General features: G+C 41.6%; 2 protein-coding genes across 5 annotated transcripts; both read right to left on the reverse strand.

The window, feature by feature from the left end:
• Positions 1-202: 202 nt before the first annotated feature.
• Positions 203-7,349, reverse strand: LOC105250944 (calmodulin). The gene is made up of 4 exons (XM_011257351.2): positions 7,042-7,349; positions 3,722-3,896; positions 3,179-3,421; positions 203-2,707 (listed from the first exon to the last, which is right to left on the reverse strand). The coding sequence occupies exons 1-4, from the start codon at positions 7,042-7,044 to the stop codon at positions 2,679-2,681; spliced, it is 450 nt and encodes a 149-aa protein (XP_011255653.1). The 5' UTR covers positions 7,045-7,349; the 3' UTR covers positions 203-2,678.
• Positions 7,350-14,458: 7,109 nt separating this feature from the next.
• LOC105250943 (tetratricopeptide repeat protein 7B) lies at positions 14,459-20,626 on the reverse strand. 4 transcript variants are annotated; one of them, XM_025407538.1, is made up of 16 exons: positions 20,462-20,626; positions 20,137-20,398; positions 19,470-19,621; positions 19,193-19,361; positions 18,727-18,789; positions 18,029-18,211; positions 17,830-17,959; positions 17,512-17,648; positions 17,168-17,445; positions 16,887-17,075; positions 16,625-16,803; positions 16,096-16,535; positions 15,656-15,894; positions 15,425-15,529; positions 15,161-15,252; positions 14,459-14,834 (listed from the first exon to the last, which is right to left on the reverse strand). In XM_025407538.1, exons 2-16 carry the CDS (start codon positions 20,258-20,260, stop codon positions 14,702-14,704), a joined length of 2,613 nt encoding a protein of 870 aa, XP_025263323.1. In that variant the 5' UTR covers positions 20,261-20,398; positions 20,462-20,626; the 3' UTR covers positions 14,459-14,701. The 4 variants fall into 4 exon arrangements, with proteins under 4 accessions (XP_025263323.1, XP_011255650.1, XP_025263324.1 ...); XM_011257348.3 differs by having other exon boundaries at positions 18,727-18,810; XM_025407539.1 differs by lacking the exon at positions 18,727-18,789 and having other exon boundaries at positions 20,462-20,625.
• Positions 20,627-20,873: the final 247 nt, after the last annotated feature.

The following is a 20,873-nucleotide window of genomic DNA, read 5'->3' on the forward strand; positions in this document are numbered from 1 at the left end:
TGAAACGAAGCGAATTTGGAAGCATTTAGATACAGATGCCTGTCGAATACTAACGACCACTTTTACAAAACGAGAGTGCATTTTTTTCTTTTTTTGACAATCTTTTTTTTCATTCTTAATAAAGAGTGTAAGTGTGTGGAAATATATCTCGGACACAGAATATACCACAGTTTACAAATAGATCCAATGTGTGCTTTTTTTCTCCCTTTTTTTTCGGATGTTTAATGGAGCGAGTCCCTAATTACAATTAATACCGTACTTTCTCTCCTTTGTAACCTATATCTAATCTCAAAAGTTTTTCGAGGGTAGTGAGAAAAGTCAGAGATATGTAAAGTGGATCCTGTTCACAGAGAGACAATGAAATATTCTCATAGCAAAGTATCTAGATGCCATCGAACACAAAAAGAGATGGTTGCTGAAACGAGAGGTCTATCGATAATGAGGGAAACAAATCGAGAGTAGCTGTGACCTAAAAATGAGGATACATTTATTTTGTCTTTTTATCTTTTTTTTAAATCTTTTTTTCTTTTTTTGTTTAATGATCAATGCGATCTAGGTCACCAGAAATACAAGTACTTCTCATTTTTGTTCACTTCAATGTTAAATAATAAAGGACTGTGGAGGAATTATCTTTCATCTTTTTTTTTTCTTAATTTCTTCGTAATTTATATATATATATAATATATATTACATATATATTATGACTGAACCACCGACACGCATGTTGTTTTACGCTGTACGGCATTTATGTTCTTTTGCTCTCGAGTTCTTAAGTAACATTATATCGTACGGATCGCACAAAAATCACACCAGTTTCTCCGGTCTGGTTGGCTCCGCATTTAACGAGACTGGCACGCACCCCTGGGCGAAGAAAAGTAATGCACCGATCTCACTGTGGCCTTTACTTCCTTTAATCCCCCATCCCTATTTTATTTCTCCGTGGATTTACATATCAACAAAAGTGGTGTCGACGTTGTTTTTCTCTTTTTTCATTTTTTTTTAAATCTTTTTTGCGCGCATGTATGTAAGGCTTTCCCGAGCGGAAGGCAAGTTTACAAATAGGAGATTAAAATGGAACTGGAGGCAAAACGCACTTTGTGAATATAATATTATAGTGTTTTTCTTTTTTTTCTCTGTGTGTATAATCTTTTGTGTGTATAGAGTTTTTCTCGCGTATATAATTCGTAAAACATATTATATACGTAACGTGTACGTGTGAGTCCCGTATGCACGGGCACGAGAGGCTTGGATGATGTTGATTGAAAGCGTAAGGAAGAGACTTTTCTTTGTTTTCAAATAGGAATGTCGAGACTTCGAATCCTGGAGCTTTCCAACGATCGCGTCGCGGCTCGTTATCCTCATTTCCGTGTGACGTCATCCGCGCGACCGATCACATCCCGTCCTGCAAGACGCGACACGCGCGAGCGAAAGCACTAGGTCTGAGCTCCTCGAGGCTCCTCTTGCAATTTTTCTTCACCTATACCTCATTTCTTAATTTTTTCTCTCTTTGTCTCTCTCTTTCACATTTTCTTTTTTTTATAAATTTTCTTGCTCGTTACTTATATAAATTAAGTTATTCGTTTTGTGAGGCATCGAGGGGTCCAGCACAGCTTTTGCATTTGAAGTCGTCATCAATAACCCAGAGGCCGAAGCGCATCATATTTATATTCTTTCTTTCTCTCTTTCAATCTCTCTCTCTCTCTCTCTCTCTCTCTTTCTCTCTTTGTCTGGAAAACGATCGGTCCAGGCCGAATTCTCTCACAGAGACAAACAAACATTTGTACATGTGCATGCATTTTAACGGTAGAGACATCATCATCTATTTAGCAGCTACGTATCCTAATGTCATCATTCACTATACACGTATCTCGTTTATTAAAAAAATGAACGAAGGAATTCTCGAGATGAATCTCTCTCTTTCTCTCTTTCTCTCTCTCTCTCTCTCTCTCTCTCTCTCTCTCGATTGGCAAATAAATCTTTGCTGCTTTTAATAGTATCTTACATCGGATTTATACTTTGTCCCTAACACACACGTTTCCTCTCCATTTGCAAAGAGAAGTTACAAATCTTCGACATGCCTTTCTCATAAAAAAAACTTTCGAGGAAATGAAGGAGAAGGTATGGAGACGAGGAGGGAAGATGATAGCGAGGGATGCAACAAGAGAAAAGGAAAGGGGGGCAGTCGAGAAAGAGAGTAAAATGGAAAATGCACTTTTTTTCTTTGTCGTTGGTGCACATGCGCGCGCAATCGTGTATCTTCGCGTTATCTCATTTCCAAATTTGTTTTATCCAATGGAAATAAGACATCCGAGTGAATGTAAATGTAAGTGTATATATACTCTTTGAGTGTTTCGTTCGTATGTATTGGTGTGACGTGTTATTGTGTTGTGTGTACACGCGTAAATATTTGTATTTTGAAAGATAATGATTTTAGTGGTATAACTCTTTAATTAAACAATTAATTGCCCTGTATTACTTATCGTTAAACGATGATTTTTAACGCGGTATCGGACGTTGACTCTTCGCGCTTTTATAGATCATCTTCATATCCTGATACAAGATTTATCACTTTCTGGTTGATTCTGTTTTTGTTACATATGTTTTTTCTCTGTTTCTTGATTTATTTAATACGTCAACACCACTCCGAGTCGCGAGTTCTTCCGTTACACAGGTTGCATTCACTTTGATGTCATCATTGTGACGAATTCTGAAAAATACAATATAAAAAACACTTCATTAGTCTCACATATATATTCATTAGTTGCATGCCATGCCTACCAAGCCAACATTATGATAAAGCATTAACAAAATAACAATGAAAGAGTAAATGTCTTCTTTATCATGATATTAGAAGAAGAAAAAATTACAATAAAGTACGACTGTATATATTACTTTATCAAATTGAAATGATTTCATTAACGAAAAGTCAAATATGTTAATGTAAGAATTGCATAAATTATTTATATATGTATTTGAATACTGTTCTCTTCTGATATGATAATACAAGATGCTTGATGCAAGCATTTTATTTAAAATTAAAAGTATAGATTACACATAATAATACATCGCGATAATTACTTTAATAACATATTTTAAAATAATATAATTAGAGTTCCATTTGCATGACTAACTACTAACAATACATTTTTATGCTAAATAATAAATCAAGTAATACAACCTTCATAATTAACTTGACCGTCGCCGTCGATATCGGCCTCCCGTATCATCTCATCTACTTCCTCATCAGTAAGTTTCTCGCCCAGATTGGTCATGACGTGTCTGAGTTCTGCCGCGGATATGAAACCGTTTCCATCCTTATCGAATACTCTGAAGGCCTCTCTAATCTCTTCCTCGCTATCCGTGTCCTTCATTTTACGCGCCATCATGGTTAAAAACTCCGGAAAATCAATTGTTCCATTACCTAGAATTTCCAAATTTTCAAAACATCGAAATAGTTTTTTTTCTTCTTTTAATTAAAAAGGAAATGCATCTAAAAGATGCTTTACAAAAGAAAATCTTTTGGACGAAAAAAACTATCAATATTTCTTTCCATAAATGTATTAAAATTAATATTTTTATTAATCTATAGAAAAAGATAGACATGAATAAAAGTAGAAAAATATAAATCATTTTTATATACAAACTAAAAAATAGAGCACGTTCACTTATAAAATTAAAATTTGTACTAAAGTGCTTTAAAAAGCTAAATAAAAATATATACCGTCTGCGTCTACTTCATTAATCATGTCCTGCAGTTCGGCTTCTGTGGGATTTTGACCGAGGGACCGCATGACTGTACCTAATTCTTTGGTGGTTATGGTACCGTCGCCGTCTTTATCGAATAGCGAAAACGCTTCCTTAAATTCTGCGATCTGTTCTTCTGTGAGTTGGTCAGCCTTGAAGATAAAAAAGAGCAGCATTTAAGTTAATATTCTTGCAGAATATTGCAAACATATTGCATACAATATTACACTTAGATTAATATACATATATATATATATATTTTTCTTTAATCTCGCTAATTTGTCACTTTTTATGAATAGCAATTTATGTTATTTGTAAATATATTAAAAATAACATATAATATACAATTTTTTATTTCAGCTTCCATATAATAAAAATATAATTGTTCAATTTCTTAATAATTGAATTAATCGGATTATCTAATTCAATTGTCTTTAGTCATATCGGTATTAGTTTCATAAATTGCCTCAATTAACGACGAACGCATAATGATGCAAGTTGATACGATGTACGACAGTGTCAGAGAAATAGCACGATGATATACATTGGAGCAATTCAATTGCTCCTGCATAAATAAGGAAATCCCACATTACTTTGGAAAAACGTCATCATGTGAATATTAAAATGACCGGTATGATTCATAGAAATAGGTGAACACTATGCATTTATAGATAATATGCGAATACATATATATATGTCGTATTCCGTGCGATTTATATATTGCGCATTAGTGAAAATAAATTTTGATTCTTTTCCAAAAATGCATACGTATGTTTAAAGGAGAAACTGTGGGGGATCGAGCACGTTAATAAATCTTTTTCTAACGAAATATTATTAAATATGATTGAAAAAAAGAATAAATCTTACGTCAATTTCAGAAAAAAATACAAAAACGTACCATTCTCTTTCTGGATAATATTTGAAATTGTACATTTATATTACTGCGCAAAAGATTCTTAACATCTCGGGAAAATTGTGATACTGTGACGGGGGGGGGGGAAAGGGAGGAGGTCTTTAAAAATACATAACGCAAATTATTCTAGTACACAAATTACAAACAGCTGATCGATTATTTAATGTCAATTTACCGTCGAGTAAAATAATAAACGATAATGTATCGATTCTATTCTACTTGCAGGGAAGGCAATTATATCATAATTAGCGACAGAATTTCCGAGAGACTTTTTATCGGTCTATTTTTCAGTTATCTTGATCGTCATGTCGTTTCTTTACAAATTTCGAGGAGATAATCGCGCCCAATATTCTCAAACATTAAATTAATCGAACTATTCTTACGGAGCTTCCGATCGTTAAAATTTCTCGCGATTGCACAAGATTTCCGATTATAGAAGCACTGACATTTACGGAAAATCTTGCGTCTCGCGGCGATACACATGACTGGCTAGCGGATAACCTCACTTTTAGAACGTCAGGCGGCTACGTTCGAAGAAATATGGCTCCCCCGATATATGAAAGCCGCATTGCATCGAGTAGGGCGAGTTTTCACGGGGAGGATTTGCGCAGGAAATACGCAAAACGCGTTATCGGATCGTGGAGAGAGAAAGAGAGAGAAAATTAAAAAAACGAGACAGAGACGGAAAATTCGATAAGAGGCGAGCTGCCGTAACGGATTATACACGGTGGGACGCCGGTTCGATAAAAAACGTAAAAGGAGCGCGGAAGGGAATCAACGGAGGGAACGCAAAAATCAATAGCGAGCGGCCAACGTATCGTCGTGACGGTTGATCGCCGGACGGATAGAGCGCGTCGCACGCATCGTACGTAGTATGTAGAGAGAAAAAAAAGGTAGAGCAAAGAAAAATCGTCGAAAACAACACGCACATGGTAACGAGGAGGGGCCCTTAAAGATGAATATCGGGTGACCCGTATGGATTATGCAAAAGGAGCGGTCGGGCGTATCGCGCGCTCGCACGCTCGGTCTCGTATTTCGTGCTCCGATAGGTATCTATCTCCGTCCGCGATCGAAGGTGAGGCGGAGGAGAGGAGAGGAGAGGAGAGGAGAGGAGAGAGAGATCGCGGAGCGCGATAACGCCGACGTCGCGTAGCTCCTTTACCATTTGCATCGTCGGAAATATTCGCGAGAGAGATTCCCGGTTGACTATTATCCGCGAAGAAGCGTGTTTTATTTACACGGCCAAATTTTCGCTCTCTCTCTCTCTCTCTCTCCCTCTCAATTTAAATACACGTCTGGCGGTTCGTCGGGCGGAAAGTATAGCCGACAACGGGCGACGTTTAGATCCCGAGCGCGAAGGCCGTGAATTTAGCAGCGCACGGACGGACGGACGGACGGAAGACGAGAAGATAACCGTCGCGCGCGGCGCTCGTCGATTATCTCGACGAGTCCAAGAGGCCACGATCGCGAGACGTGCACGCGTCAAGCTGACAATACATATGGCGAGCGAGATTATTAGAAGCTGGCTGGAAGCGGCGAAATTAGCCCCTTGGCTCTCTCTCTTTCTCTCTTCGCGTCGCCCACCTGTCTTGCTCTCGTAACGTACGACCGGCCAGCCGTAGCGCCAGAATTCCGGGGACACGTAAGCGTGTCACCGCGTTGGGTCAGGTCGAAACGACGCAGGGAGCTTCAATTTTTCGCGAATGTTCCGTGGAAAATAAATAAAGGGCGAATCATATCAGCCTGTCTCTCTCTCTCTCTCTCTCCTTCTTAGTATGCGGCAAACGATCGATCGGCGGTTACTTCCGCTCGCGCGGATGCAGATTTTTCTCCGGGGAAGAAGCTCCGCGAGAAGAAGCGTAGACAGCCATGCCCGATCGATAATCGCGAGGAAACGAGGCAATCTCCGGGGCGGCACAAAATACGTTTCGAGCGACGAGGCTGATAATGTGCGGTCGATCGAGGAAGAGAGAGAGGGATGGAGAAATATGGATGTGCGGATGAGGAAAAGAGAGAGAGAGAGAAAAGCCGTGTCGCCGATCCTTCCAGAAAAGGAAATCCGTTCTGCCGGCTGATTCGACGAGCGAACGGGAAAGATGGAGTTGCACGGAGGACGAGTCGAAGTGCGGGAAGCTCGCGGAAGAGCGTAAATTACGCATCGCCCTCTCTCATCGCACGTGCGCTCGGCGACGCGTCAATGCGGCGGGGCCTCGGTTACGTTGCGACAGCCGACGACGACGAAGACGACGAAGACGACGACGACGACGACGAGCGACGAGAAGCCGCGAGAAACGAACGAAAGAGCAGCGCGGACAACATATTCCGCGCGACATAATCGTCATCGCCGATCGCGCGACACTAGAACGAAACCAACGAGTACTTACCATCGTGGCCCTTTTTTCCTCTTCGCGTCTCGATCACGCACGAGAAGACTCGGCCCGCAGACACACGCGTCCCCGCACACTGGACGACTGAAAGAGTGCGTATCTAAAAATCACAAGATCGGCCGCTCGCTCGCTCGCTCGCTCGTAAAACGGCTCGCCGAGGTATACTTCGGGGAGATGAAACTCGGACTACGTGCACGAGCGCGGACGAGGCACGCAGTAACGGAATACACCCAGTCCGGCGAGAAACGCACTCGGGACAGCAATGGAGTCTACCGTGTCTTTCTCGATCTGCGAGGCTCTCTGTGGACCGCCGCTGGTCTCGCCGCCCGGATATCACTCCGCCATCCCCTTACGGGCCGCGCGGCGGCCAATCGGCGCGCGCCGCCGCTCCGGGCGGGGCGAGGCAGGGAGGAGGGAGGGCGCGAGCGGCGGCCGCGACGCGCCGGCCGCCTACGCGGCCGCGAGCTAGACCCCGCGCGCCGCGGCTTCCCTCGTTGCCGAAAGGTGCGGAAAAAAAGGCCCGCGGCGGTTTTTAATCGCGCAAAACGGCGCGAGCGAGCGAGACGCGGCGAGGGACAGGGGCGACGCGGGGGGACGGGGAGCGGCGGGGCGAGGGGAAACGCGCGAGGACGACGCGACGCGACGCGACGCGGCGCGCCGCGCCGCGCGCGCGACGTGGCGCGGCCACGGGCCGGCACGCCGTAACCCGCCCCGTAACAAATCCGTTTTACACGGCGGGGTGGGTGCGGTCGTGTTTACAGGACGAGTCCGGACGAACTAACCGGGCCTGTGATTGGCCGGCGCGCACCTGCAATGCGTCAGGCGGCCGCGCGGACTGTGCCGTGTCGCGCCGGCTACCGGGTCAAAGCCGGGCTTCCCTGCCTGCGAGAAGACCGCTCCGAACGCGCGAGCGATAGCAATGGACGACGTTTTTCGGCGAACGCCGATCCGGTCTCCCCCCTTTTCCCCCCTTCTGCGTTTTCCTCGTCTCTCTCCCCGTAAACTCCCGTATTTCCTCTACTCGATCTTTTTTTTTCCTCCTTTTTCTTGTTCTTTTTCTTTTCCTTCTCTTCGTCATCCCCTAAACGCGCGCGACTCTTTTTTTCCCGCGCTTCCTCTTCGTATTTCTTCGCGCTTCCTTCCCTTCGCTCGCCCTCGTCATCGATTTTGCCAATGACAATTGTCGTCTTACCAACGTCGTAGCTTCTTCTCCGTTTCTCTCGTCCCTCTCTCTTTATCGTGGGAGATCTCGTCGTTGCGGAACAGCATGACGTTTCGCGATCGCAAACCGGTACCGAGCCTCGTGCGTCGCACATGGGATTTCGGGCTGAATGATCATCTTTTTATATAGACTCGCTCTCTCTCTCTCTCTCTTTCTCTCTCTTTCTTTTGTCGCATATAATATAAACCGGCACGTTAGCCTCGGTATCACCCTTTTATCGATTGACTCTCTCTTCCTTTTTTCCTTTTTAATGAAATAAGGGCCTTTTAACGAGAAACCGCGCTATAGAAGAAACCTATCGCTTTCGTGGATGACGACACAAATTGGATCTACCAAGACGAAGAGAGAGAGAGAGAGAGAGAAGAGAAGAGAAAGAAGACGGAACGAGAGAGCCACTCTAATTTTCTCACGTTCTCCCTCTTTTTCCGTCTCTCATCTCCCTCTCTCTCTCTCTCTCTCTCTCTCTCTCTCCCCCGAGTATTGATTTTGATCAATTTCATCGGTGAGCGCTCTAGCACGGGTCTCCACCTTGGCGAGGAATTTACAGGCGGGTGTAAAGCGTGAAAATTTATCGTATCCGGCCGTACCGTCGTCGTCATAGTCGTCGTCGCCCTTGTCCTCTGCACCCCTTTCCTACGCCCCTTTTGCCTTTCTCCCATTACCTTTCCTTCCCTACATTCTCCCTCTCTCTCTCTCTCCCTCTTTCTAATCGTTCTCTCGGTGCCCGTTTTGCTCCTCTCTCCCTCCTCCACCGCAGCCCCCCTGCCCTCGCCATCTTGCCTATATACTATTTCCACTTTCCTGGTATGTGTGTCAGTGCGGCAATTTGACGGTGGTGTCAGATAACGTATAATCGCACCGATGACGACGGATTAGAACGATCACGTTCCGAGCGAACAAAAGCAATAAAATTGATTATTTATCGATAAAATTCTCCTCTTGATTATTTTTTGTCCGGACGTCTGTAAAGATAAGACAAGACTATACGAACAGCTCTTTGATATCTCCCTCTCTCTCTCTTTCTCTTGCAGTCTTTCGGTCTCTTTTCCTCCCCACCCTCTCTCTCTCTTTGTCGATCCCGATATCTCTTTCTCTCTCCTTCGTACTCCGTCTGCTCCACTTTGGAATCGCACGTATACGTTATATTCTCCAAAAGTTCTGCATTGCGTTCCCGTACATGTGCATGCGGAGATTGCGCTCGTCGAGAGGAGACGCATTTTCAAGAATGTATAAAAAATATTGTCGATAATTATATTATCGACGACGAATTTGCCCGAAACACGATTGACTCGGCGTGTATCGGATACGCGCGAGTCAATCTTGATTAACGAGGCTTTACGAGGTGCATTGAGTATGTTTATGAGACGTACGAGTTTCACGGATCGCCTCGACGTCGAAATTAAACACGTCGCGAGAAATTGATCGAAATTATACATATACTCGACGAATTCCCGTTATTGAACGTCCGTCGCTGTCTTACTAACGTCGTATAAATACCCGCGGAATCGTTATCCCTCGTTCGCTTATTTATTTTATTGGACGACGCGCCTTCTTTCTCGCCGCGAACAATATTCGCTCTCTCGTCCGGGTACGATAAATAGAGAGGAAAGGGGGAGGGGAGGAAGGAGGCTAACATTTTTATAAGGGCGCTTTTTTTCCACGAAGATGACCCACGCAAGTCGCGAGCGATGAATAATTCATTCGCACGCGCGTATTTTTTCCTTCCAGTTATAGAAACCGAGCAGTCGCATATCGTAGTCGCACCTGCGACGAAAGGGGAAGGAAACGGGGGCGAGGAGAGGGAGGAGAGCGTTTCGCTGGAAGTCGATTTTCGTCGCGTTCGAAAGAAGAGGGAAATTATCGGCGACAGGTGCGAGAACGCGATGCGGTTTCTGTCTCGCTCACGTGGTTGCGTGGTTGTTTGCGACGCTGTACGTATAGGGTGTTTCTATATTCAGAATGACGCTGTACGTTCCGCGGAGATCGATCATGGGAGAGATACGGACCGATGTCTCCGACGAAAATTGTCAGCCCGCCCCTCCTCTTCCTCCCCCCGTAATTGTCATGAATCTTAAACTCGTACTTCGGGGACGAATTCATTTTAAAGTCGGAGAAAATTATCTCTTATTTCTTTTCTTCAATTATCCCATACAATCCCCGGCAATATTGCAACGTTGCTGCAATATTGCTGTAATGTTATAACAATATTCCGCGTTGTATGGAATGTTTTTTTATGTAAAATATATTTATAATAATATAATATAATAAATATTTATATTATTCAAAAATAATTAAATTATATATATATATATATATATATATATATATATATATATTAAATAATATAATACATATTTATATTATTCAGCAAAAAATTGAGGAATGTTTGAAACTTTTGAAAAAGATATATATTAAGGATTAATTATGCGTGAAAGAATTTCTCGCGCTAAAACTTGCTATCGAACATCTTCTCGAAGGGATTATAATTTAGCATCGTATGTTATCATCCGTGTCATTATTTGTCGGGCGTTTTAAACGATCTTCCGGAACGCGGAATAAACGGCCGACTATTATTACCGCCATTACTAAATTCAATAGATTGATACAATGTTCGATTCGACTTGCTATTCTTAGGTCGGATTTTCGGAATTTTCGACGCGAACATCGAAATTCGACTCGAATCCCGGACATTCGAGGAACGCCGCGCGGTAAAGGCTCTCCTCGATCAGTAGCGCGACGTAATATGCATGAAGGGGACCATCGGGACGGCGACCCCTGTTCTCTCTCTCTCTCTCTCTCTCTCTCTCTCTCTCTTTCTCTCTCTCTCGGGGCGGATGAGCGCGCGCGCGCGCGAGCGCTCCTGTTCTCTCTCGTCGAGAGGGACATCGAATTTCTTTTCTCGCAAAAGAGAGCGTATAGCGAGCGCACGGCACATATCGATCGTTGGCGCATTCCGGCCCAGGAACACGGCGACGCGGCGGCTAGGAACACCCCGCCGTCCCTGGCCGCCCCGCGTCTCTCCGCTCCTACGTATATAAATGTGTATGCGTCGTCCGATGAATTGTTAACCGCTCTGTCGTCGTTGTGACCGTGACCGATATATCCCGGAGACGCGGCGGTTACGCGCGCTCGACGCTACCCGCGCGGCGCGTCGTCGATAAGGCAAATTAGCGACGACGTCGCGTGCGCGCTCGCGGAAAAATTATTCGCGACGACGTCGCGTGCGCGCTCGCGGAAAAATTATTCGCGACTCGAGGGAGAAGAGAGAGACGAAGGGAAGGGAAGGGAAGGCGATGACGGAAGGTCTCCTTCGTCCTTCTCGGGAGCGATTTTCCGCTTCCCCGAAAGGGAGAGAAAAGGGCGACCGGGGTGGTAGGAAAAAAAAAAAAAAAAAGAAAGAGAGGAAAAGGGTGGCGGTAAAAGAGGGCGGGGATCGGACAAAGCCGGTCGATTGCATTTTAACGCATAGCCGTGCGGCTCTGCGGATGCGTAATGCGCTAAGCACGATATACGGTACAACACATACGTGTGTATATGCATGTACATGTGTACGTGCGCCAGGATGTACACCACCGACACGCTTCGCGGGAAACGTTGCCGCGTCGCGGCAAAAATCGATGCCGGCGAGAGCCACGCCGTGCCGTGCCCTGTCGCCGTCAAAGACGCGGAGCTGCTGCGTCGCAGCCGGTCCCGTCGCCGACACCCCCGAAGCGTCGTCTTGGCGTCATTGACGTTGGGTCGCGAGGTCCGAAGGGCCGCGCTGCGATTCTCGAGAGGCTCTCCAAAGTCTCTATTGTTGTCATCGTTATCATCAACATCATCATCATCATCATCGTTATTATCGTCGTCTTTGTTACACACGATGACGCGACGCGTCGTGCGTCGAGCCTGCGCACGCTAGGACGCGCAATGCGACACGCGATAGAACGGGATGGCGAAACGCTACGACCGCGGTAATCTCGTTACAGGGAGAGAGGGACGACGCGAGCGAGAGAACGGGGGCGTATGGAGTCGGGGACGCGCTTGGTACCGGGGTGGGTTTTCTCAGGGTAGGTAGGTAGGTAGGTAGGTAGGTAGGTAAGTGTAGGTGTAGGTAGGTGGGTGGGTGGGTAGGTTGGTAGGTAGGTAGGTTGGTAGGTAGGTAGGTAGGTAGGTAGGTAGGTAGGCAAGTCAGGCAGGCAAACAGGCAGGTGGAGGAAGGGAATTTAATAGAAGAGCCGCAGTAAAGAATGTTAATTTTACCGTAATGGTCTCTCGCGCACAGTCACGCTATCGCCCGTTAAAAATTGATATTCCTCGCGTCCTTGCGCGAGCAGGATGGATGGCTCCCTCCGACAAAGATAGATAGATGGATGGAGAGAGAGAGAGAGAATGAAATTCCGTTTTGTGTTGCGCAATATATCCCAATATTCGACGCGATAAAAGAAAACTAAGAAACGACACGATGTAATTTTCTCTTGCAATATCCCTTTAGCTTGCGACTGCAGGGTTTATTTAATTCGATGAAAAATTACCCTTCTCTCTTTCTCTCCAATTTATTTTAATCATCTCCCATTCAAGGTGACGCGCAATCGGGGAGCGAGGGATGCAAGCGACACTTTTTTGACATCGAACGTGAAAGACATATACACATATATGTACAAAGCCATATGTTGCGCTTATTTTTCATTTAAAGAATACTTGTTATTTTTTGGAGTTGATGAGGGACGAAAAGTAGATAGACGTAAACATACAAGATGGAAAGTTTGGATATAAAGCCACGTTTCTCTCTCTCTCTCTCTCTCTCTCTTTCGCTGGGTTTGATTCGACGCGATGAATCTTCATTATACATTTGAATATATATGTATTTGTCTTCCGCATTTTACATCATTTACATTTGCGCTCAGAATCGATATGACCTTTTTTTCCACTCTTTATACGTCGTTATTATACACAATTGTAAGTGTAAGTCGAGCGCGTGGAATTTTGTATTATAACGTAATAAGAATATTTCTGAAACGTATTTCAGTGCCATAAATTCTTTAAATATTACGTACGAGTTTTTTTCAAGTCTACGAAAATTATGCTCATGTAGAGAAAGATTGAAGAAGGTAAGAAGAGAAAGATTCCGATTCCTCGGATATAAGTGACTTTTAGCAACGCTTCCCAGACTCGCGCGCAGTTTCTATAATCGCGCCATCAATCAGACCGGAACGTGCATATCTCTTAACGATATATCGAGGGATGTAACTTGAAATTGGAGAGCTCTCTCGAGTGGTCCTCTCGAGCATGCCTCCGCATACGCGTCAATACGCGCCGGTCGACCCTCCCGGCAAAGACGATCCAAGGCGTTTTCCCTCGTGTGTGCGAAACCAGGCCATGCATGTATAACATTATTATATCGATTACACAAAAGAAAATAGCTACCTCTCCTAACGATACGCGACTACCATTCGCGTGTGCGTTCTATATATGTACAACTGTTATTACGCGTCGAGCGTATACCCGATGTATTCGACGACGATCGAAGGAAGGCAACTCTTTACTCGCCTGTAAAGCGAGGGATGAGGCGGGGAGGATGGAAAAAGATGGAGAGAGACGAAGGAAAAAAGGGAGATCGACCGTCACGCCGCCCTGATGAAATATATTATCGTGTGTCTCCGTATCGATTTCTATAAAAATAAATTACTACATTTTTAGAGGCATTGCACCAGACTTTTCCGTCCGTCCGTCCGTCTGTGCAATTTTTCGTACGCGTTGCACGCAAAATTTGGGCCATCACGTATGCGCACTGTCGCAGAGCTTTGCGCGGTGATCCGCATTCGATGCGCGCGAGCGCGATTGAATTGTCAGACGTAATGAAAATAAACGCGAACAAAAAGTAATGATCTTATTATATATACGTGACGAACTAAAATAATAAATAGACATCCAATACAATGTCGAAATAGATTTCGCGCGCAGCCACCCGGGATACGAGTTACGCGTAAATAATCGAACGTTTGTATGCGTGTAAAAAGAGCTACAAAGTTCTTTACATCTTGTAATTTTTTTTAAACTTGTAATGGTTACGATAACTCATAATGAATACAGATACTTTGCGATAATTACTCCTATCCGGAGCGCAGTAAAACACGCAATATATTTCAAGCCATGCATATTAATGCGTTTTTTTTTACGAAATAGTTACGTCACAATAGTTTCGCGGAATGCTCGGAATCGAGAGGTAAGATTTTATTCGAATTTATTACATCAACTGCAACTATTTGTACAATTAAAGTATCTTCTCTTTCTCTTTCAACAATAGGTTTATACAATAGTACAACGTGTCCAGGTACTATTGATGGGAAGGCGAGAAAATGCCCGCGGAGATACAGTAAGAGAGATAAACCGTGATCTCGTCGAGTTTTTATTATCCTAAGAAAAATCGGAGACTTCTCTCTCTTCTTTTTCCAATCACTCGAAGGTCACCGGTATCGACAGAATCGGTAAAATGGGATTCGTCGTCTCGACCTCCAACGCCGTTGCCATACAATCACTAGCAGCCTCCACTTCACCCAATGATTCCAATACCATTCCCAGATTGTACCTGCAAAAATACGACATTCTCTTCGTGCAAATTATGTCAATTACATATATTTTATTCGATATTAATATTTAATTTTATATAAATATAAATAAATAAATATGTAAATATGATTAAATATTAATATCGAGTAGAATGAAAAAAATGACAAAATATATATATCGATTCTATTCATATTTTAGTGTTTGATTTATCGACTTTTAAGATAACTAATTAATTGTTAAATGCAAGTGTTGCAACAAGCTATCATTATTAAATTGTTATAGATTTATCATTTTATGATATATTCGCAATTAACTTTATTACGATTAATTGAGATTGTATAATACCAAGTCTGATGAGAATTTGGATCGATCTTTGCGGCGTCTCTCAAGGTCTTCTCAGCCAATCTTTGACTGCCCAAATAATGATATATAAGACCCTGCAAATACATGTTAATATCTGATGCAGAAATTACGGTTGATAAATTGATAAATTTTTCTCTCTATGACAACTATTACAATATATAAAATCTATATAAAAAAATTATATAAAATATATCGTATATAATCGTATAAAATATATGTTTGAGAATTAATATGTGCAGTTATTACCAGATGTTGTAGACTTTTTATGTGTGAAGGATTAATTGAAACAGCGTTTTGATAGCATTGCTTCGCTTCTGTGTATTCCAGTTTATATTCATGTAGAAGGCCACGCTGTAAACAGATAATTGCGCTCGATTATCATGCAGCATTATATAATAATCTCCTGATTTAATCTGATTCTTAAACATCGAGATTTGTAGAGAAGAACAAGAAGCCTCGCGAGTTATTGTATTATACCGTGTACATAATATGGTGGCTCAATGGAAAGATATTAGTAGCTTCTTGGAGAGACAGAACGGCGCCGTTTGGCTGGTCCAAGATGAGAAAAACTTCCGTAAGTAAGAGCCAGATTTGCAGTTGCAGTAGCCACGCCCTCTGCGGCCCTGGCTTTGGTGTGAACGAGCTAATCGACGAGGCGACTTCAGAAAGGGCTTGCTCAACTCTCGAAGCAGCTAGCGATTGCGCATGAAGAGAACCTTAACGAAAATTACCATTTAACAAGATTAGATTTTTATGAAACTATCAAAAGCTTGTATATTTTATGTCAAAATCAATAGTTAGATTTTAGAGTTTAATAGAACGCATTACATTATTAGAAAATATATTACGGATACGTAATTAAATCTCTTTTTACACAATTATATAAAGTTATTTTTCTGTTAATTGTATTAACTCACTAGAATCCTTATCGGACATTTCTGATGTGTAAAGCTGAAAGACGCTTCTAGTCTCGCTTCGCCTCTCGCTTTGCTGCTCGTTACAATTAACGTTTGTCTGATCCTCATAGAGATTTTTCCATAGATGCAACATGTGGCTGATGGTGTATAATGCATCGATACCACCGATACTTCGTAATTCAAGATGCGCTTTCACATAGAGAAAATTCAAGTTATCCGGATATTCCTCCAATACGCTATTTATTACGTGCAACGCCTCGGAATACTGTTTATGCGCAGACAAAAGTAACGCGAATAAATGCAACGACGGAATGTGTTCTGCCCGTAAATTTAGAGCGATCTTCACGTGCACAATAGCGTCGGTTATCTGTCGGTTTATCGCGTATTCGTGAGCCAAGTAGTACTCGGCTAGATGATCGTTTGGATCGCACTGTTGCGCTCTGTTAAAAAATAATTTTTTATTACAAAGAAAAATCTACGAGAACGAATCTCTTTTTAATCATGTTTTGCGTTGGGTGGTGGTGCATACTTTTGAAAGCAATCCAACGCGGTATTCGTATGATGCACCTTATCTTGCTTCACGATCGTATTCGCAGAGAGCATACTGTGACCGATTCCGATATACAAATGACATCTGGATTGCATTCCCTGTGGACTCGCTGTCTCTCGTTGAAGAGCTTTTTGGCTCCATTCGATACCTTCGCTTATCTGCTCAAATCAATTTGAAATTTTTTTTTAGATTCTTTTAGATCTTACAAGTAAATGGATGCGAGAATAGAAAAGATATTTACCATATTCAATTGTTCGTAGCACAGTCTTGCGGCTAATAAGCAGGGCATTACTTTTTGAGGCGACAATCTCGCGACTACTTTCAAAACTTTATACGCGTGCATATATCTTCCCATACTTATCAAGCATAATGCATATTGCGTCCATACATGTGCCTCCTCGTGAGAGAATTTCATCGCTCTTTCGAAAGACTGTTGAGAGACAATGAATGACGATAAGTCTTACGATGAAACAACAATGTAAAAATAAGATATTTGATAAAAAAGAAAAAAAAAGTCTTAACCTCGTGCAAAAGTTCCACTTGACTCCATCTAACGACGACGACTGTGAGCAGGTCATAAACAGCGGTGGCATTTTCGAACGCGTGTATCCGGGCTTCTTTGAATTCGGGCGATTGGCTGAGAACGGCGTCTCTCACCGCCATCGCCTCGCTGATCAATAATAATAGAATTGTTTCTTCGTATTCGTTTCGCGGAACGAACATATTCGGTCCCGCGTACTTCTTTGGTTTCCATGGCGAATCCGATGACGAGTGATGATTTGTCCGTCTGCTCGCAGCAACTGTAATCAACATCGATAGTATTTCCTTTTTAACGGAAATGAGACTTTTCGTTATATTTACCGTACCCGTTGTGTCGCCTTGTCCCTCCGGTGGTTTGTAATCGGCGCCGCTTATACCGCGCAGTAATACCTCCGCCAACTGTCTCGTCAGCGTTACCCGCAGACTTTGCGTGGCTGTAGATTCAACAGCGGATAAAACTTCCCTGAAACAAGTGAGAGAGATTATAAATCTACACAAAGCTATGGAAAAAATAATGTTAATGAAAATAATGTTAATAAATATTGTATTATAAACGCAAGTTTTTTTTTAAATTAAGATTTATAAATCCTATAAAATGACTTTTATATAAGAATTATATTACAAATTGCATAATTTATATGCACCTGTAACGATTAATGGCCGCTTGTATGTTGCCGGTTTGGACGTAGAGTACTGGCGCTCTTTGCAACGCAGTCTCCAAGATAGGACCGATATGCTTTGTGGTGCTAACTGGAGACTGAGAGGAATATGTACCTGTATAGATAATATAACGTTAAAAAATAAAAGTCACTCGCTATTTATAAACTTGAGCCTATCAATTACCTGTATTATTTGTGCTTATGGTGGAAATACCATTTTGTTGTTGCATAGCTATTTTGTCCTGCTCTTGCAAATACACTAGCGTCAAGTCGCCAGAAATCTCGTAACACTTTATTATCTGCTCATGCCATTCTGCAATCTTGTATTTCGATTTGGAGTTTGGTGGTAGCCTTTCAAGACAGAGACCTGACACAAACAACAGTATGGAGTATCAATAAAAAAATACTGATACAATGTATAGAAAATAGATTTGATATAAAATTAAAATTTGTAGTCTGTAGTGCTAAAAAATGATATTTCACAAAACTTATTTATAATTATAATTTCATTGTTTTGCCATTAATAAAGACTCTCTCTCTCTCTATACTTGCTTCCCATATAAATCTCTGCGACAATGAATTCAATTGCATTTGTTAGAAAAATAAATAGATAATACTAATAATAAATTTCGGAAGAAATAAGAATGAAATTACTTATTTGAAATATATTTTTTTTGTAATTCTCTCTATAAGAATCAAGAGTGCGCAAATAAAGTAACATGCTGCTACATTCTTGTATAAATCTAGCCAAAGCATATACAAGCAGACAATTTTGTATCTTAAACAGAATTATATAAAGTATTATAAGTGTAATATATGTGATATGCACTAAATAAATTACTAAATAAGTATAAGCAAAACAAAGCAAATAAGCATACAAACCTTTGGTAGCATATGATTCTGCTATAATGCGCAGTCTTCGGCAGGACAAATGTTTGCCTGTGTCTAAAGTAAATCTTTCTTTCTCTAAATCATACACGGATAGTAATAAATGAATATACTAGATAATAAGAAATTTACGAATTAAACAAATGTGTCTAATTTGTTATTTGTAAAATTAGTAGTGCATAAACATACGTTAACAGAAGGAAAATATATGCAATAGAACTGTTCAAATATATAGCTTCAAATTCTAATATCTATTATGAATCTATGCTTAATATTACACATAAAGAACAATGTATCTCTAACTATATAACTATGAAACTTAAAACCTACTATTAAAGGAGAAAACGGAGAAGACTATAAAAAGCAAGCTGTTAATGTGTACTTTTCAATTATTACACTAAAACATACTACACTATTGTCAGAAAAAGGAAAGGAACTATAATAGTTATCAATTGCAAACCTTTAATTGCATATGATTCTGCTATAATACGTAAACTTCGACAAGGTAATTGCTTTTCTGTGAGTGTGTCTAGTTCAGCTTGCTGATAGTGATGAAGCGCATCTTCATACATTCCCATTGCATAATGAAGTTTTCCAAGTAGCAAGTGAGCGTCCAATACAACCAAAGCCTGGAATATATTATAATTAAAGGAAAAACTTTATATTACATATATACATATATACAACTAATTTTTTTTGTTTTCTGATGTTTCTTTCTTATTTTAACATTACAATACCTGTTTATCTTTTTCGTTAGCAGCTAATATCAAGTACTTTCGTGTTTCCACCAATCCATTTCGAGCTTTACTAATATTGGCATCTATTGGTGGAGTTTGTTCCAAGAAACTCTCCAATCTTCCCTCTCCGCATAAGAAGTTTGCTAAACATTCTGTAATGCAAAATAAAATTATTACATGATTTTCCTCTATGTTTACATGACTATGTTTAAACATTAAATAAAGTTTATAATAATAAAATTTATTGATTTATTGACAGATATTTATTGACATTCAAGGAAAACATCTGAAAAAATATTTAGCAAGATTTATTAATTTTGTCACGATAAAAATTGTACATTTTACACAGAAATCAATTTCTTTTCATTTTTACAACGCAAAAGACTAATTACAAGCATGATGATGCAGAAATATTGTTATTGAAGATACGTAACACTCTGGATATAATTAAATAGAGAAAAAGTGCGACATTTATGCAAACTATGCTGTGTTGTCCTTGATCTTTACACGATGGTGACATGTTTTTTTTTGCCTCCAAGAGAGCGCGAACGGAAGTGGCAGAATGTCATTGAAGAAAGGATAACCTTTCGCGAGGATGAGTGGGAGGAACGTGTTGTCGGCGAATTCTCACAAAATCGCAGAAAGAAGGAGACAGAGAATATTTTACCGTTGCTGGGATACTGCACTTTTAGATGTTCCGCCAGCTCTATAACCTTCTTCCAGTTACCCTCTTCACGATTCCGATCGATCTCGGACTCTATACGGAGGGTGTGACCCTTCTTGCTCGTCATCGTGATCTACGAGCGCGGATGAGCACGAGTCAGCTGGCAACCTGGACCTCAATCAGCGGCGATATATTGATCATCAGTGATACTTCTCGGTACGCGATCACCACGAACGGTCATGACTGTCGCACGCGGCCACCTGATCTGAACGTATATATGTACATTCGTATGTATATCGTATACATATGTATGACAGCTGCGGCTTACCTCTCCGCCGACACGTGCGCGTCAAAAACAGTGACAAGCCAGTGACGAACTGTCACAAACGTCAAATGGGCCCTTCTTTTCCCCACTCGAGATCCGACCGAATGTAGAATTGCGTATAAAAATTCTTATCCACAGAGAAATCAGCCAATCACGTGTGTGTACATGCAATACACGTGAGGCAACATCCTTTATTTTAGGCTCGTGATTGGCGGATTCTCCATGTATACATTTCGCGCGGCCATATAAATCGTGCGATACATTTTTAAAGTCTATTCAGTGCAATCGTGTTATGGATAACGCCTAGAAAACTCAATCAATTTTAATATATACAATAATTTTGGTTGCGCCCAAAAGTCTACTTATGTCAAAGCAGAGTAACATTTGATTAATTAATTAAAAGATTCCTTTGGTC

Source organism: Camponotus floridanus, unplaced genomic scaffold (assembly GCF_003227725.1).
Source record: "Camponotus floridanus strain SB8 unplaced genomic scaffold, Cflo_v7.5 scaffold18, whole genome shotgun sequence".
In the NCBI taxonomy this organism is placed as follows: domain Eukaryota; kingdom Metazoa; phylum Arthropoda; class Insecta; order Hymenoptera; family Formicidae; genus Camponotus; species Camponotus floridanus.

Bases quoted from the DNA above. Each gene is read 5' to 3' on its own strand.
- LOC105250944 (XM_011257351.2), bottom strand. The intron at 3,422-3,721 runs GTATATATTTTT...TGGAAATTCTAG, and splicing joins TAATGAAGTAGACGCAGACG to GTAATGGAACAATTGATTTT. The intron at 2,708-3,178 runs GTTGTATTACTT...TGTATTTTTCAG, and splicing joins CGGTCAAGTTAATTATGAAG to AATTCGTCACAATGATGACA.
- LOC105250943 (XM_011257348.3), bottom strand. From the start codon at position 20,260: ATGACGAGCAAGAAGGGTCACACCCTCCGTATAGAGTCCGAGATCGAT. The intron at 19,622-20,136 runs GTAAAATATTCT...TTTGCATTACAG, and splicing joins AGTGCAGTATCCCAGCAACG to AATGTTTAGCAAACTTCTTA. The intron at 16,804-16,886 runs GTAAATATCTTT...TGATTTGAGCAG, and splicing joins GCTACGAACAATTGAATATG to ATAAGCGAAGGTATCGAATG.